Source organism: Thunnus albacares, chromosome 12 (genome assembly GCF_914725855.1).
Source record: "Thunnus albacares chromosome 12, fThuAlb1.1, whole genome shotgun sequence".
Taxonomy (NCBI): Eukaryota; Metazoa; Chordata; class Actinopteri; order Scombriformes; family Scombridae; genus Thunnus; species Thunnus albacares.
The window spans coordinates 30,442,141-30,461,048 of NC_058117.1; the positions used below are offsets into that span (position 1 = coordinate 30,442,141).

Genomic DNA, 18,908 nt, shown 5'->3' on the forward strand with positions numbered 1-18,908 from the left:
ACTGTATGTTTTTATATATGTATTTATGTTTTCAGGACAACTGTGTCTTAACACAGTGTGTGTGTTTTCAATGAGAAAATGTAAAACCAAACACAACACATCATTACTGACATTTCTGAACACTGATCAAAGTGATAAATGAGATGAATTGATGAGATGTGATGGTGAGAAAAGGCGAGCAGAAAACAGTCAGTCAGCATGTGTGCAGTTGGTGGACGGTCCCTTGTTTCTGAGGATCATCAGCAGAGAGAGTCCACAGCAGTACACCAGACTCTTCACTATCAACACTGTGTACAGCACACAGAGCAGCTTCACCTGGTACTGAGACGGGACAGGTGGAGGAAGAGCAGAAACCTCTGAAACAGAAAAAAAACAAATGTCAGTGCTCTGCTCCTCTGCTCTCTCTGACAGCATCTCCAGATGAAGCTGAATCACTGCTGAACACAGTCACCAAGCCTTCATTACCTTGTTTTGTTTGGGCCTCCACTGTTACCCCCACGTGCTTGACGTAGCAGCGGTATTTATATGTGCTGTTCTCTTGCTGATGGAGCAGCAGAATGGAGGCGGTGCGTCCCGGCTCTCTGAGCTCCAGCTGCTCTCCCTCAGCAGGGGGCAGATCCTCCAGCGGGCCGTTCTTCTTCTGTCTTTTCCAGGAGAACTGGACCAGAGGAGGAGACATGGCTGAGGCCAGACACAGCAGGGAGCTCTTCCCCTCCAGGTGGGCTGCTGGGTACACGCTCACCACGGGCTTCACTACCTGCTCATCTGAAGTTTGACAGCAGCAACAAGCAGCACAGACACACATTCACACAGTCAACAGCAGCTTACAGCACTGCACTGCATTCAGTCTGATCCTGGAAACTACATGATCACTAAACTACTCATCAATACACCACAAACATCATCTACTGGACACTGTATCAATAATCATATCAAACTAAAGCATCATGGAAGCTCATCATATGTCATATATAAATATTAAAACATCATTTACCACTTTATCAATATTTACCACAACATTAGTTACTAATATAATAGAGTTTATAAAATATAAAATACATCATGACATAACAGCCTCATATAAAATACATTTGATGATGATTATAATGTTTTATATTAAATATATTTACCACCATATACTTTAATTACTAAGAATCAATCAATTATTATAACTTAAGAGCTTTGTCTTTTACATAAAAGCCAATTACCACAATATGTTTGGATATTTCAAATATAATATAATATAATATAATATAATATAATATAATATAATATAATATAATATAATATAATGACATTTGTCTCAGTAAAATTTAAATTATAGTTTTGTTACTCAGTTAAAATATATTATATTTATTTTACATTTTTAAATGATCATAGTGTTTTATATGAAGTATATTTACCAGCATATACTTTACTCTAATCAGACACACAATACATCAATACTTTTAACAACTTTTTAAAGAGTTTTAGCTTTTATATAAAACACAATTACCACAACATGTTCAGATATGTAAATAAAATATAATATAATAATATATATTCTTAATTAAATTACAACATGTAAATTATCTGATTCATTATATTTTCTACCAAACACTTTCTAAAATATTTTTAACATTATATATTTGATATCATGTTGATTTCATATAACAATTTGATTTATATTAAATATGGATTAAGATATACAATTATACATTTTATCTATAAATTATATTTAGCTTCATCACACATTTAAAATGAGTTTGCCTTCATGCATTAATTTATCTCCCACTAAAAGACATATTTATCATCATAAACACACAATTATCATGAGATACATTTTACCATTTACAAATATATACTGTATATTTAACACACAATATATTTATCACTATTTGCTTCTAAAATGACATTTAGGAACATTTATTAAATGATGTTTCACATCATATATCATCTTGTTTTTAATAAACAGGAGCTGCTGCTGAATCAGTGAGATTATTAAATACTGTTTATTTGTAACATTACTGATATCAGACTTTTTGGCTGTAAACCAACTTTGATGTGATGCATAAATAAAGAAGAACTTGTGGTGTGCAGTGAGATTTGAAGCTCTTTTCAGGAGTTATTGATTAGTTTTATGGAAGAATGGCTGCATCAAGAATTCTCTACTAAATATGAAAAAACTAACATGTAAAGCCTGAAGCAGCAGAAACTAAAACTAAAAACACATTTTCAACTTGTTCAATAAAACAACTGAAGGAAAATGAAAGTTTAGTCTTACCTACATACAGTTTAGTTCCAGAGCCAAAGATCCAGTAGCCTTTTCCTCCCACAGTGAATGAGACTGTGACAAAAACCTGTCTGCTGTTGAATGTGTCAGCTGAGGTGAACGAATCCAAATTATGAACCAGTATCATATTTCATCTCCATGATGTGTTTCTCTAATGTTCATATCAACATGACTGTCTCTTCTTTTATTTGATTTTAGCCACATTAGCAGTGTGACTATATGGATGCTAATGTCAGTCGGTTGGTCGGTCCACCACTTAAGTGCAGATCCATTGGATCTGATTGTGGATCAAAGGACGGATGGATTGTTCATGAAATGTTGTGCAGACGTTCACGGTCCCCAGAGGATTCAATTATTTATTTGACTTGATTGATTCTAACTTTTAATCTAGCGCCACCAGCAGGTTGACATGTTTGGTCCAGACTGAAATATCTTTTCATCTATTGGATGGATTGTCATGTAATTTAGTAGAAATATTCATGTTCCCCTCAGGATGAATTATAATAACTTTGATCCTCTGACTTTTCCTCTAGCGCCACCATCAGGTCAACATTTAAACTCAACTAAGAACTCATTTCGTGGCTCGTAGTGATGAACCTACAGAGAATTATCAGTGACTCTGCAGCTCCTCTCGGCTTTACGGAGCTTTATAGTGAGTTTCAGCTCATTGTTTATCTGTCCGGCTGCAACTTTACTGTTTTGGTTCACTCTCAGCGCTCTCATAGTGTCGTTTTGGGCCGCAGCAGGCAGCTGTTTTCAGAGAAAAAGCTGTAAAAAGCCACTGTACACTACCTGCTCAGCACCAAACGGCAAACAGACACAGTTAGCTGTAGACTAGCTGCTGAACATAGTGGAGCATTTAGCAGCTAAAGAGCCAGATATTTCCCTCAGGAGTTGGTAGAGAGTAAAAACAGAGCTAAAAGAGAGTGAATATTGGACTTACATTCACCAGGTGGACAGAAACACGACTCCAAATGAATGATAATGTTGCTCCGTAACGCCTGGATGTGGAAATAAGCAAGTGTTTGCTAACAAGTTCAACATATCAACTTAAAAGCTGATGATGTGTCAGTGTTGGTCACGACTTGTTTCTGATGAAAACTAGTGGACAAAACATCAGTAAATGCAGGTGTAAAATCCTTCACTACAACTTAACATTACAACAGTATGTTGTGTGGTTCACTCCAGATGTTTAGATAAGAATGATGGACTAAAATAAAATATGATTGTTGTTGATTACAGTTCAAAAGTTGTAAAGTTCACATTTGAGGAGATTTGTTGAGTATTATGAACTAAACCAAGTTAGGATGACATTAGTACCTGTGCTGCCATGCAGGTACATTTTCATAGGAGCGGTAGTTTTTGCTTGTTTGTCAATCAATTGTTGTTTAACATTTTGAATCACATAAAGGATTAAATTTCTAATAGTAAATGCTGCAGTGGAGCCATTTGTCTTAGAATATGGACAGTAAACATCAGAACCTGTGGTTAAGGTTTAGTTAGGTTTAGGTAAAGATCATGGTTTGAGTTAAAATGACTTCCTCCTTAAGATGAGGGGAGCTGCGTCGTCATGGTTACAATAATAAACATGTGGTTAAAGTTAGGAAATGATGTTGGTCGTGTTAAAAAAAACAAACAGTGTCTGCTGTCGTTTCTCTTGTGAAGACACAGAGCAAAATCCATTTACATTTACCACATTTCTGTTGAGGGGAAATTGTCATAAATCCAAGAATTGTGTTGAATCTTTTACTAAATTGAAATTATCTGTTGAAATCTGCTCAAAGATGTGACGTGAAGAATGCTGCCTGAAGGCTTTTATTGTGAAAGAGCCACAGGAAGTGTTTTCATTAACAGCAGATTATTATTGTGAAGGAGGAATGAACTTTATTCCAGCAGCAGGTCAAAGAAGACCATTTTTATCTTCATCTCAAACTTTCAACTCTGTCAAACATCTTTTTCTATTTATTATTTTCTCAATTTTTGTTATTAAATCAAATGTTAAGAAATCAAATGTTGAGATGGAGGTGAAATATGCGAACCTGAGCTGTGGTTTACTGCTCTCTTCCTGTCACAAACACTGTTTGACATCTGTTCATCTGGAGGTTTTTGTTCAGGCTGCAGGGATCATTTCTCACTGTGGGAATCAACTTTCACGCAGGAGCAGTAGTAGGTGGCTGAATGTGAGAGTTTAACTGTCTGGATCAACAACTCCCAGCCGTTCCCTTTATTTACAAATGAGAAATCATCTTTCTGAGGATGATTGGACCTTCTATCTACGATACCATTCGTCGTGTCAATATCAAGAATATATGTGAATGTTTCTTTGTCTTTCTTCTGGTACCAGTATACAAATGGGCGTTCACTGATACACTGGTCAGTTCCTCCACAGCTGAAGGAGACTGTTTCACCAGCTCTCCTGGTCAATGTTAAATCATCCTGAATCAGCTCCGCTGCCATGGCAACCAGCGCTGTAGAGAAACAGACACACAGATGAAGGTGAGTGTGACAGTGTTTGTTAAAGGTTGAGTTTGTTGGCTCCTGATTGGCTGGAAACACTCACCTGAACACAGACAGCACAGAGCAGCAGCTGGGAGGAAAAGCATTTTGTGCAGTGGTGTTTCCTCTGGTGAACCTGGGGAGAAGTGGCGCTCTGATGCAGCTGAGGCCAAACAAGGACGAGCTGTGAGATCAGACGAGGGCCACGTGGTTTCTAACAGCTCCTCAAACCTCCCATCAGCCCCTGCGGCAGACAGATAAGGCTGCTGTCTGACAGTAGACCTTTTTATAGTAGACATTTTGATTTGTCTTTTAAAAGCAGATTGTTACTAATAACCTTAAAATCCCCCTCAACTTAAAAATATGTTTTTCTTCTTTTTTCCTTCAGTTGGATGTTTGAGTTTGTTCTGAAAGTTTCTCTGTATCGCCTTAAATCTCAGTTTAACACTTTTACCTACGAGCAGGATTTATGACATCACACCTAGTTTTAAGTCAATCATGGTCCAATATGCAACTTACACAAGTGTGATGTGGAAACTTGAAGCCTCCAGTATATAAACACTGAAAATGACTTCATAGTGAAGGAGGAGACATCTGATGGAACAGATGGTTTGGCCCGAACAGATGGTTTGGCCCTAACAGAGTCCTGATTTCAACATCATGGAGTCAGTCTGGGATTAACATGAAGAGACAGAAGCAGCTGAGACGCCTGAATAACTGTGTGCAGGTGAACTGAGGAGAACTGCTGCTGTTTTAAAGGCAAAGCTGCTCACAGCAAATATTGATTTGCTTAAGCTTTCTGCTGTTTACTCAACTTTGTATCAAGTTAATTGATAAATAAAAACTATTCATGGCATTAAAAGATCCTCACTTTACACTAGTACCTAAAACCTAGATATACAGTACTGTATATCTACTTATCTTTTGCAGGGAAAAGGGAGCTAAAACAGACAACTATTAAGACTCACAGGCAATTTAGAGTTAGTTTATTTTTAGTGAACTTTGGACTGTGTGGGGAAAAGGAACATTGCAGGGAGATTATGCAAACTCCACACAGAAAAACCTCGATCAGCCAGCAGGTCTGACGCCAGAAGCTTCTTTCTGTGAGGTGACAGTGCTAACCACTGCACAAAACCATACCATCTGCATTTTGATTCGAGCTATCATGCCCCTCTCTCTGCCCTGTTTCCTGTCTCTCTGCACTTCCAACTGTCAAATAAAGGGAAAAAAAAACAAAAAAGAAGGTGAAAATAGAAAAAAAGGTCTATTATTTGTTTATTAAATTCACTTTTTTGTACAATGTAAAACATTTTGGTGCAGATTTTTTGTATATATATTTTTGTTATTTTCAGTTTGATTTGTTTTTATTGAAATCTGAGTCTTTGAACTGAAGTTCATTTTAACTTTGACACAAACACCTTTTGGAAAGCAATAATAGTATTTGTATTTTAATTGTATTATTTAATTAACAATTTTGGAGTTAGGGTTAGGGAATTTACCTTGGTGTTGTGGTGCCTTATATTTTGAATTAGTTAAACTAATTTGATCTAACATGTCACGTTACATTAACACAAAGAGCAGCGTATTTGCTTAATTAGATCTTTCTGAAAAGTTATTCTCAAATCTACTTTTAATGGAATAATACATGAAACCAAACCAGACAACAGCCAGACTGTTCCTTTAAGAAGCTTCATAATCAGTTGGGATAGGCTACATTTAATGTTATTTTAAGAAATGTTTGTTCTGCTGCCAAGCTTTTCTATCATCTAAACAGTTCCCATATTTACTCTGAACTGACTCTAACTTTAACTAACTCTGAACAGTTTGGTCTTTCCCAATGAAAGGCCCTTAAAGTCCTGATAATATCTTAATATCTTGTCATAGAAGAGTGACAAGAAGTTGCAACCTCATCACCAAACAACAACGTCTATTTACAATTTGAAATAGGCATAAGAACAATAAATGAAGTGTACATTATGGCTGTGTGATGGATTTAACTGAGACAGGAACTAAACTGTGTTGTGGCCGAGTAGTTACTGTACCTCATGGTGAGTTCTGAATTTAAAAATCAAAGAGAAAGACCGCCACCCTGTGGTCATTCAGAGGAAACACAAAGGGATCCAGACCATGCCATCTATGGTCACCATGGCAACATGATGTTTTTCCTTTAATTCTGCTGTCAAAACAGCACTGACATCTAGTGGTTAAAACAACATAATACTGATCTAGAAAAGAAGAATGAGGTGCTGTAAAAGCCCTTTGAAATGACTTAAGACACTTTATTTTTAATTAAATTGGTGGTAGCTCAGGTTTATTTTTTCTCTGATATTATATACTACTATAAAAATTCTAAAACAATCAGTAAGAAAGTTCTTGTAAAGTTATGCATTGTATAGTCTATTTTTTTCTTTTTAATATTACATAATTATTTATTTTTGTATATCTGACTTAAAGAACAGGTTCATAATTTTTTAATCCTTCAAATGTGTTTTCAATGTAAGTGATGGAGGCCAAAATCCACAATGTGTCCACACAGTCATTTAAAAGTTGATGTGAAGCTTATATGAGTCTTCAGCAGTCTGAGTCAGTCATATCAAGTGGATATCTGACACATTTACAGTCTTCAAATTTTTGTTTCCTTGGATAGTGTTTCCCTGTTGAGCTGCAGTGGAAATATAGTGACAAGAAGAGGGACTTTGGCACTAAAAAGACTGTGTAACCAGGTGGTAAAATAATAATATTTACGGAAATGAAATCCATGCTGAAGAACTTCTCCATTGTTGCTCTCTAGCTGGGGATGCTTACGTTGGACAGCAGGGTGTGTGAGTTTATCATTTAGCGCAGCGGTATGCCTGCTGAGTGGACAGGGAACGCTGGGAAAAATATAGGAAGTACAACATAACGCGCTACTTTCTGCTGAGAATAGCCACTGGTTCCAACAGTGAGATTATTTATCAAGTATCTTATCTTGTTTTGAGATTATTATGCATGATTCTGTAAAATAGTGATTTAATGATGTTGGATGCACTTATATAAAAGCCACATGTTGTGCGATTGTTTTGGTAGGATTGCAGATGTTGGTGGATCGAAAGCCACACGTGCGGAGCACAGCTTGCTATCCGTGAATTTGGTATTAAACAGTTTATTTCTGTTTTACTGTTTTGTATTTGTTCATCAAATGTATAAAGCACAATGAATGTTGAAGACTGCTAAATTTGATGCATTAGCGCTGATATGTTACATGGCAGTGTGGTGAATGTCTTTGTGCTCTTCTGTTTATAGAGGTGCCACTGCCGTATTTATGCTGTATTTGTGACGTATTTGAGCCACTTTTTTGTGCTGCTTTTGTCACAATTTCAGTGATGTGTTTTCTGTACTGGAAAAAGTAATGAGTTTTGTTTTTGTTTATTTATTTATTTATTTATTTATTTTTGCTAAATGTTTCTTTTGTAAAATTTCACAACCTGGCCTTTGGTGGAAGCCAAGATTTTTCTATAAGTTGCTCTCCATAATTGAATAACAAAACAAGGAGAATAAAAACCCCACAAATTTGCATTTGAAGTTGTATGTTGACTTAATCCCCGGCTTCAACTGTAACATTAAAAGATATCTACTTCATTTGTCTCATTTGGACGCTGAAGTAGCTTCAGATGAACTTTTAAATATATTTTTGCAGACAAGGAAGACTGTGGATTTTGTGGATTTTGTCCCCCATCGCTCACACTGAAAGTGAATTATGAAAAGATCTTCTAATGGTCAGTATGAACAGGAGGAATGATTACAGCAAGAAAAAACATGTTTCACTGTTCAAAACATGGAGTCAAAGGGGATTTAATGTGACCTTTTGTACACTGAAAAGACCCTTATATGTCAAAGTGAAAATAGATCTCTACAAAGTGATCTTAATGTATTTCAAATATAAAATACATCATCAGCCTTACTAGTAAAATATAAATCTGAAAAGTAATTAGTACCTATAGCTGTGAAATAAACGTAGTGGAGTAGAAAGTAAAATATCTCCCTCTGAAATGTAGCGGAGTGGACGTATAAAAAAGCATAAAATGGAAATACTCATGTAAAGTACCTCACAATTGCACTTTATTACATTCCTCCCCAGCTGTAAAGTGCACCTTTTCTAAAAACTCGGGTTATTAGGACTCATATAAAACTGTTGACAGCGAATCAACACTTCCTTTCCTGCAGCAGACGGGCCGTGTGGGTTTCTGCTCAGCAGCCTCCACACTGTTCGCTGTGGTTTTTCATTTTATTAACACAATGACGGTTACAACCATCGACTCTGGTTAAAGTATCGTTCCAGGAACTTCAGTATGAATTCAGCGCTCGCTGTCTCAGTTTTAATCTGTGTTATTAATGTGTGAGAGAAGCAGCTGAAATCCTAAACTCAGAGCTGAGAAACTGACATCATTAAATAAAGGGAGACGTTCAAACTGCAGTCTGCTCAGGTCCCACAGTCTGTACTGAGTTCACAAATACATTACTCAATAAGTTTAAACAAATAGATAAAAATAAAATAGTAGAATACTAATAGTACTAATAGATAATACTAATAATACCTTTTGTAATAATTTTGATACTAAGAACCCAACTTAAATCATATTTTTTATATTTTTATTGAATACCAAACTCAAACAAGCATACGTGATATGTATTTACAAAACAAAAAGAAACATCAGATGTATGTAAAAAAAAAAACCCTCTCCTGTTCATTTTTAATGAAGAGAGCAAAGAAATGTTTCTCATTTAGCAAAAATACAAGTGCACATATACACATATACGTATGTTGGTGTGAACAAAGTTCATTTTCTCACATATTCTCACCTTAATTACAATAAATGACTCATTAAATAACAAAACCCAAATTAATGATACTATTAATATTGTACGTAATTACTTGTGCTAATTTAATAATTAATACAGATTATTTAATAATATAGATTTTATAATTAATACTTGTTTTACTTTCTTGTTGCTGTTTGTTTTAATATCAGTGTCTCTTATGAAGTTGTTTTTGTTAATAAAACAAACCAATTTTAAAATTGTGGTGTTTCTGAAATCTTTCATCTTCTAAATTGAGGTTTTTGCCTGCAGAGTGTTTAAATTCACACTGTAAGAACATTTTTAACATTCACTTCCTCTCTTCAACGTTTAAAAAAATACATCCTACATTTGTTATCATCAATCAGAGCAGCAGAACACAAACCACACTGAGACAAACAAGTCATCTTTTCTACACTGAATCACTTTTCTATTTAGTTCAGTTGTATAAATCTAAATGAACTTAGTTTTCTTATAATCATATTATATGGTAATGTACCAATCAATTTTGTCTTGATAAAACTGCAAGAGCTGATCAGTATTTTGGTGATTTAGAAAGAAATCAAAAAACACATCCATCATTTTGACAACATTCAGGCTTCAGTGCAGACTAATCAAGCCGCTGTGTGATCATTTTTATAGCAGCTCTTCAAAGCAGCTCTCTGCTGTTTCTTCATGTGTGTAAACAACAGTTTCATCAGCGTAGAGTCGTACATCCACACTGAAACTATATTACCAGATGATACCAACCTCTTGGCACACCACACCTACTTGCTTGCATTTAATAACTTTATGTTTATGTTTGCTTCTCTTTACTTTGTTGTTTCTGTTTAGCTGTAAACTTTTCTTTGTATCTTCCTGTATATTTGTTTTTAGCACTATGTGAAAGTTTACTGAGATCTATTAACGACAAGAGTCAAATTACTTGTAGGTATCAACAAACGTGGCCAATATAGTGGATTCTGTGTCCGATGATTTACATTATTTGAAGCCAAACTGAGATCAATGAAAACATGGACGATTATAAAAGACAGAAACTGTGATGTTTCAGTTTATTGAGAATGTAACTCTGAATGACTTTGACAAACCTGCCACCCTCTGCATAAAGTATTAAAAAGAAAATACACAAGAAAGAAAAAATACTGTAAGCACTTAAATATCTACCAAGTAGCTAATGATTCAACTTCATTTTACACTATTATACAAGTCACGATTAAAAGTGGAATTAAACTAGAGCATCAAGATATTAATATTCTACAGAATGTATACTTAGCAACTGCAAATATACTGTATATGTTTTTATATATGTATTTATGTTTTCAGGACAAATGTAAAACCAACCACAACATATCATTACTGGTATTTCTGAACACTGATCAAAGTGATAAATGAGATGAATTGATGAGATGTGATGGTGAGAAAAGGCGAGCAGAAAACAGTCAGTCAGCATGTGTGCAGTTGGTGGACGGTCCCTTGTTTCTGAGGATCATCAGCAGAGAGAGTCCACAGCAGTACACCAGACTCTTCACTATCAGCACTGTGTACAGCACACAGAGCAGCTTCACCTGGTACTGAGACGGGACAGGTGGAGGAAGAGCAGAAACCTCTGAAACAGAAACAAAACAAATGTCAGTGCTCTGCTCCTCTGCTCTCTCTGACAGCGTCTCCAGATGAAGCTGAATCACTGCTGAACACAGTCACCAAGCCTTCATTACCTTGTTCTGTTTGGGCATTCACTGTTCCCCACTCGTGCCTGACGGAGCAGCGGTATTTATATGTGTAGAGAGCATCCCGATCAACCACCCTGATGGCGACGGTGCGTCCCGGCTCTCTGAGCTCCAGCTGCTCTCCCTCAGCAGGGGGCAGATCCTCCAGCGGGCCGTTCTTCTTCTGTCTTTTCCAGGAGAACTGGACCAGAGGAGGAGACATGGCTGAGGCCAGACACAGCAGGGAGCTCTTCCCCTCCGGGTGGGCTCTGGATGCTGCTGGGTACACGCTCACCACGGGCTTCACTACCTGCTCATCTGAAGTTTGACAGCAGCAACAAGCAGCACAGACACACATTCACACAGTCAACAGCAGCTTACAGCACTGCACTGCATTCAGTCTGATCCTGGAAACTACATGATCACTAAACTACTCATCAATACACCACAAACATCATCTACTGGACACTGTATCAATAATCATATCAAACTAAAGCATCATGGAAGCTCATCATATGTCATATATAAAGATTAAAACATCATTTACCACTTTATCAATATTTACCACAACATTAGTTACTAATATAATAGAGTTTATAAAATATATAATATATCATGACATAACAGCCTCATATAAAATACATTTGCTAATGATTATAATGGTTTATATAAAATATATTTACCACCATGTACTTTAATTAGTAAATTTGAAATTAAAAAATCATTAATTTAAACATAATACTTTTAGCTTTTACATAAACGCAAATTACCAACATATGTTTCGACATGTCAAGTATAATAAAATAGAATAAAATAACATAAAGTAAAATAAGATAAAATAAAATGAAATATAATGAGGTAAAATTTGTCTCAGTAAAACATAAAGTACAGTTTTATTACTTGCTTAAAATATACTATATTTATATTACAATTGTAAATGATTATAGTGTTTTATATGAAGTATATTTACCAGCATATACTTTACTCTAATCAGACACACAATACATCAATACTTTTAACAACTTCTTAAAGAGTTTTAGCTTTTATATAAAACACAATTACCACATGTTTAGATATGTAAATAAAATATAATATAATAATATAAATATAATTAAATTATAACATGTAAATTATCTGATTCATTATATTTTCTACCAAACACTTTCTAAAATATTTTTAACATTATATATTTGACATCATGTTGATTTCATATAACAATTTGATTTATATTAGATGTGAATTAAGATGATAAAAATAATAGATAAAAGATAAAATGAGTTTGCCTTCATGCATTAATTTATTTTACACTAAAAGACATATTTATCATCATAAACACACAATTATCATGAGATACATTTTACCATTTACAAATATATACTGTATATTTAACACACAATATATTTATCACTATTTGCTTCTAAAATTACATTTAGGAACATTTATTAAATGATGTTTCACATCATATATCATCTTGTTTTTAATAAACAGGAGCTGCTGCTGAATCAGTGAGATTATTAAATACTGTTTATTTGTAACATTACTGATATCAGACTTTTTGGCTGTAAACAAACTTTGATGTGATGCATAAATAAAGAAGAACTTGTGATGTGGAAGAAGCTCTTTTCAGGAGTTATTGATTTGTTTTATGGAAGAATGGCTACATCAAGAATTCTCTACTTAATATGAAAAAACTAACATGTAAAGCCTGAAGCAGCAGAAACTAAAACTAAAAACACATTTTCAACTTGTTCAATAAAACAACTGAAGGAAAATGAAAGTTTAGTCTTACCTGTTACATACAGTTTAGTTCCAGAGCCAAAGATGTCGTAGTTCTTGTTTGCTCCCACAGTGAATGAGACTGTGACAAAAACCTGTCTGCTGTTGAATGTGTCAGCTGAGGTGAACGAATCCAAATTATGAACCAGTATCATATTTCATCTCCATGATGTGTTTCTCTAATGTTCATATCAACATGACTGTCTCTTCTTTTATTTGATTTTAGCCACATTAGCAGTGTGACTATATGGATGCTAATGTCGGTCGGTTGGTCGGTCCACCACTTACGTGCAGATCGATTGGATCTGATTGTGGATCAAAGGACGGATGGATTGTTCATTAAATGTTATGCAGACGTTCACGGTCCCCAGAGGATTCAATTATTTATTTGACTTGATTGATTCTAACTTTGAATCTAGCGCCACCAGCAGGTTGACATGTTTGGTCCAGACTGAAATATCTTTTCATCTATTGGATGGATTGTCATGTAATTTAGTAGAAATATTCATGTTCCCCTCAGGATGAATTATAATAACTTTGATCCTCTGACTTTTCCTCTAGCGCCACCATCAGGTCAACATTTAAACTCAACTAAGAACTCATTTAAAATCATACTGACATTTGTATTGATGCAAATTACTTAAAGTTGCTTGAATCAATATTTTTATAATAACCATGATCTGTCAGTGTGTAATGTGTTGGTCGTGGCTCGTAGTGATGAACCTACAGAGAATTATCAGTGACTCTGCAGCTCCTCTCGGCTTTACGGAGCTTTATAATGAGTTTCAGCTCATTGTTTATCTGTCCGGCTGCAACTTTACTGTTTTGGTTCACTCTCAGCGCTCTCATAGCGTCATTTTGGGCCGCAGCAGGCAGCTGTTTTCAGACAAAAAAGCTGTAAAAAGCCACTGTACACTACCTGCCCAGCACCAAACGGCAAACAGACACAGTTAGCTGTAGACTAGCTGCTGAACATAGTGGAGCATTTAGCAGCTAAAGAGCCAGATATTTCCCTCAGGAGTTGGTAGAGAGTAAAAACAGAGCTAAAAGAGAGTGAATATTGGACTTTCATTCACCAGGTGGACAGAAACACGACTCCAAATGAATGATAATGTTGCTCCGTAACTGCTGGATGTGGAAATAAGCAAGTGTTTGCTAACAAGTTCAACATATCAACTTAAAAGCTGATGATGTGTCAGTGTTGGTCACTACTTGTTTCTGATGAAAACTAGTGGACAAAACATTAGTAAATGCAGGTGTAAAATCCTTCACTACAACTTAACATTACAACAGTATGTTGTGTGGTTCACTCCAGATGTTTAGATAAGAATGATGGACTAAAATAAAATATGATTGTTGTTGATTACACTTCAAAAGTTGTGAAGTTGACATTTGAGGAGATTTGTTGAGTATTATGAACTAAACCAAGTTAGGATGACATTAGTACCTGTGCTGCCATGCAGGTACATTTTCATAGGAGCCGTAGTTTTTGTTTGTTTGTCAATCAATTGCTGTTTAACATATTGAATCACATAAAGGATTAAATTTCTAATAGTAAATGCTGTAGTGGAGCCATTTGTCTTAGAATATGGACAGTAAACATCAGAACCTGTGGTTAAGGTTTAGTTAGGTTTAGGTAAAGATCATGGTTTGGGTTAAAATGACTTCCTTGTTAAGATGAGGGGAGCTGCGTCGTCATGGTTACAATAATAAACACGTGGTTAAAGTTAGGAAATGATGGTGGTCGTGTTAAAAGAAACAAACAGTGTCTGCTGTCGTTTCTCTTGTGAAGACAGTCTCAGCTGCTCAAAGAGCAAAATCCATTTACATTTACCACATTTCTGTTGAGGGGAAATTGTCATAAATCCAAGAATTGTGTTGAATCTTTTACTAAAGTGAAATTATCTGTTGAAATCTGCTCAAAGATGTGATGTGAGAAATCCTGCCTGAAGGCTTTTATTGTGAAAGAGCCACAGGAAGTGTTTTCATTAACAGCAGATTATTATTTTGAAGGAGGAATGAACTTTATTCCAACAGCAGGTCAAAGAAGACCATTTTTATCTTCATCTCAAACTTTCAACTCTGTCAAACATCTTTTTCTATTTATTATTTTCTCAATTTTTGTTATTAAATCAAAAATTACTAAAGTTTCACTTTTGATCTTTCCAATATCTTTTATCTGTGTTATATTGTTGTTTGTTTGTTTGTCTTCATCTTGTTGTATCATTGTGCTTCTGTGTTGCTCCTTTGTTCTCACTGTGTGGAACAACAGGAAACCTGCTGAAATAGCTGATAAATAATATCAATGAAATATAATGTTTAAATCAAAATCCTGACACCAACAGACAAACATTTAGTCCTCAGCTCAGTTTGTTAGTGACTCTGGCTGAGATGGAGGTGAAATATGTGAACCCGGGCTGTGGTTTACTGCTCTCTTCCTGTCACAAACACTGTTTGACATCTGTTCATCTGGAGGTTTTTGTACAGGCTGCAGGGATCATTTCTCACTGTGGGTATCTAACTTCCAACAGGAGCAGTAGTAGGTGGCTGAATGTGAGAGTTTAACTGTCTGGATTTGTAACTGACAGCCGTTCTGTTCTTTTACAACTGAGAAATCATCTTTCTGAGGATGATTGTAATCATTATCTACGTTATCAGTCCTCATGTCAATATCAAGAATCACTGTGAATGTTTCTGTGTCTTTCTTCTGGTACCAGATTACAAATGGTTCTTCACTGTCACACTGGTCAGTTCCTCCACAGCTGAAGGAGACGTTTTCACCAGCTCTCCTGGTCAATGTGAAATCATCCTGAATCAGCTCTTCTGCCGTGGCAACCAGCGCTGTAGAGAAACAGACACACAGATGAAGGTGAGTGTGATAGTGTTCTTTAAAGGTTGAGTTTGTTGGCTCCTGATTGTCTTGAAACACTCACCTGAACACAGACAGCACAGAGCAGCAGCTGGGAGGAAAAGCATTTTGTGCAGTGGTGTTTCATCTGGTGAACCTGGGGAGAAGTGGCGCTCTGATGCAGCTGAGGCCAAACAAGGACGAGCTGTGAGATCAGACGAGGACCACGTGGTTTCTAACAGCTCCTCATACCTCCCATCAGCCCCTGCGGCGGACAGATAAGGCTGCTGTCTGACAGTAGACCTTTTCATAGTAGACATTTTGATTTGTATTTGAACAGCAGATTTTACTAATAACCTTAAAATCCCCCTCAACTTAAAAACGTGTTTTTCTTCTTTTTCCTTCAGTTGGATGTTTGAGTTTGTTTTGAAAGTTTCTCTGTATCACCTTAAATCTCAGTTTAACACTTTTACCTACGAGCAGGATTTATGACATCACACCTAGTTTGGTGTCAATCATGGTCCAATATGCAACTTACACAAGTGTGATGTGGAAACTTCAAGCCTCCAGTACATAAACACTGAAAATGACTTTATAGTGAAGGAGGAGACACACACAGAGAGCCCCCACAGAGTCCTGATTTCAACATCATGGAGTCAGTCTGGGATTAACATGAAGACACAGAAGCAGCTGAGACGCCTGAATAACTGTGTGCAGGTGAACTGAGGAGAACTGCTGCTGTTTTAAAGGCAAAGCAGCTCACAGCAAATATTGATTTGCTTTAGCTTTCTGCTGTTTACTCAACTTTGTATCAAGTTAATTGATAAATAAAAACTATTCATGGCATTAAAAGATCCTCATGTTACACTAGTACCTAAAACCTAGATATACAGTACTGTATATCTATTTATCTTTTGCAGATGGAAATGAGAGCTAAAACAGACAACTATTAAGACTCACAGGCAATTTAGAGTTATTTTTAGTGAACTTTGGACTGTGTGGGGAAAAGGAACATTGGAGGGAGATTATGCAAACTCCACGCAGAAAAACCTCGATCGGCCAGCAGGTCTGACGCCAGAAGCTTCTTTCTGTGAGGTGACAGTGCTAACCACTGCACAAAACCATGACATCTGCATTTTGAATCCAGCTATCATGCCCCTCTCTCTGCCCTGTTTCCTGTCTCTCTGCACTTTCAACTGTCAAATAAAGGAAAGAAATGCCCAAAAAAGAAGGTGTAAAAAGAATAAAAAGGTCTATTATTTATTTATTTATTGTCACTTTTTGTCCAAGGTGAAACTTTTTGGTGCAGATTTTTTAATATATATTTTTAGTTTTTTTATTGAAATTTTGAATCTTGTATACATTTTGTTTTTGTTGCAATCTGAATCTTTGAACTGAAGTTCATTTTAACTTTGTTTGACACAAAACAGCTTTTGTACATTTATAACAGTAATAGTATTTTAAATGTATTATTTAATTAACAATTTTGGAGTTGCTTTTATCAAAATCAAAATAAGAACCAGGTTTAATGCCAAGCAGGTTTGTACATACAAGGAATATACTTCAGTGTTGTGGTGCCTAACAGTCAAAAATATACACAGAATTAAGTAATCCTGAATTACATAAAAAAGAAAGAAATTTACAGTATAAAATATGTCAAATATATTCTAAGTAAGAAGAGCTGCTACAGGTTTAAATTTTACATTGAAGAGAATGAAATGAAATGTACAAAATATTGACCAGAGTGTGCAAATGTTCAGTGTAAACAGTATATGCAGTATGTAATTAATAATACTAAAACTATTACTACTGCTAATAATAATAATACAAGTTCTCTTTATATTTTGAATTAGTTGAACTAATTTGATCTAACATGGCACGTTACATTAACACAAAGAGCAGCGTATTTGCTTAATTAGATCTTTCTGAAAAGTTATTCTCAAATCTACTTTAAATGGAATAATACATGAAACCAAACCAGACAAAAGCCAGACTGTTCCTTTAAGAAGCTTCATAATCAGCTGGGATACATTTAATGTTATTCTAAGAAATGTTTGTTCTGCTGCCAAGCTTTTCTATCATCTAAACAGTTCCCATATTTACTCTGAACTGACTCTAACTTTAACTAACTCTGAACAGTTTGGTCTTTCCCAATGAAAGGCCCTTAAAGTCCTGATAATATCTTAATATCTTGTCATAGAAGAGTGACAAGAAGTTGCAAACTTATCACCAAACAACAACGTCTATTTACAGTCTTAAATAGGCGTAATAACAATAAATGAAGCGTACATTATGGCTGTGTGATGGATTTAACTGAAACAGGAACTGAACTGTGTTGTGGCCAAGTAGTTACTGTACCTCATGGTGAGTTCTGAAATTAAAAATCAAAGAGAAAGACCGCCACCCTGTGGTCATTCGGAGGAAACACAAAGGGATCCAGACCATGCCATCTATGGTCACCATGGCAACATGATGCTTTTCCTCTAATTCTGCTGTCAAAACAGCAGTGACATCTAGTGGATAAAACAACATAATACTGATCTAGAAAGAAAGAATGAAGCACTGTAAAAGCCCTTTGAAATGACTTAAGACACTTTATTTTTAATTAAATTGGTGGTAGCTCAGGTTTGTTTTTCTCTGATATTGTATACTACTATAAAAATTCTAAAACAATCAATAAGAACGCAAAATTCTTGTAACGTTATGCATTGTATAGCCTTTTTTTTCTTTTTAATATTACATAATTCTTTATTTTTGCATATCTGACTTAAAGAACAGGTTCATAATTTTTTAATTGTGTCTTTAAACATCAGTCAGGTGTCCATATGAACAGTGAAAGAGGTTTTCCTCGCTGTAATCATTCCCCCTGTTCATACTGGATATTAAAAGATACTTCAAATGTGTTTTCAATGTAAGTGATGGAGACCAAAGTCCACAGTGTGTCCACACAGTCATTTAAAAGTTGGTGTGAAGC

The 18,908-nt window shown here is 35.5% G+C and overlaps 2 protein-coding genes across 2 annotated transcripts; both read right to left on the bottom strand.

The window, feature by feature from the left end:
* Positions 1-189: 189 nt before the first annotated feature.
* LOC122993497 (immunoglobulin lambda-1 light chain-like) lies at positions 190-18,483 on the bottom strand. The gene is made up of 7 exons (XM_044367707.1): positions 18,293-18,483; positions 4,833-5,012; positions 4,421-4,740; positions 4,328-4,331; positions 2,264-2,302; positions 466-765; positions 190-356 (listed from the first exon to the last, which is right to left on the bottom strand). Exons 2-7 carry the CDS (start codon positions 4,873-4,875, stop codon positions 190-192), a joined length of 873 nt encoding a protein of 290 aa, XP_044223642.1. The 5' UTR covers positions 4,876-5,012; positions 18,293-18,483.
* LOC122993496 lies at positions 9,853-16,062 on the bottom strand. The gene is made up of 5 exons (XM_044367706.1): positions 16,020-16,062; positions 15,595-15,927; positions 13,100-13,150; positions 11,320-11,628; positions 9,853-11,210 (listed from the first exon to the last, which is right to left on the bottom strand). The coding sequence occupies exons 1-5, from the start codon at positions 16,060-16,062 to the stop codon at positions 11,044-11,046; spliced, it is 903 nt and encodes a 300-aa protein (XP_044223641.1). The 3' UTR covers positions 9,853-11,043.
* Positions 18,484-18,908: the final 425 nt, after the last annotated feature.

What these genes read in the sequence shown, in the direction of transcription:
- LOC122993496 (XM_044367706.1), bottom strand. Translation starts at nt 16,062, where the DNA reads ATGCTTTTCCTCCCAGCTGCTGCTCTGTGCTGTCTGTGTTCAG. An exon ending in TTGGAAGTTAGATACCCACA is followed by an intron (nt 13,151 to 15,594) that starts GTGAGAAATGAT and finishes TCACTGTGGGAG; the next exon opens with CAAACAAGAACTACGACATC. An exon ending in AACTAAACTGTATGTAACAG is followed by an intron (nt 11,629 to 13,099) that starts GTAAGACTAAAC and finishes GTCAAACTTCAG; the next exon opens with ATGAGCAGGTAGTGAAGCCC.
- LOC122993497 (XM_044367707.1), bottom strand. Translation starts at nt 4,875, where the DNA reads ATGCTTTTCCTCCCAGCTGCTGCTCTGTGCTGTCTGTGTTCAG. An exon ending in TGGAACTAAACTGTATGTAG is followed by an intron (nt 766 to 2,263) that starts GTAAGACTAAAC and finishes GTCAAACTTCAG; the next exon opens with ATGAGCAGGTAGTGAAGCCC. An exon ending in GGAGGCCCAAACAAAACAAG is followed by an intron (nt 357 to 465) that starts GTAATGAAGGCT and finishes TTTCTGTTTCAG; the next exon opens with AGGTTTCTGCTCTTCCTCCA.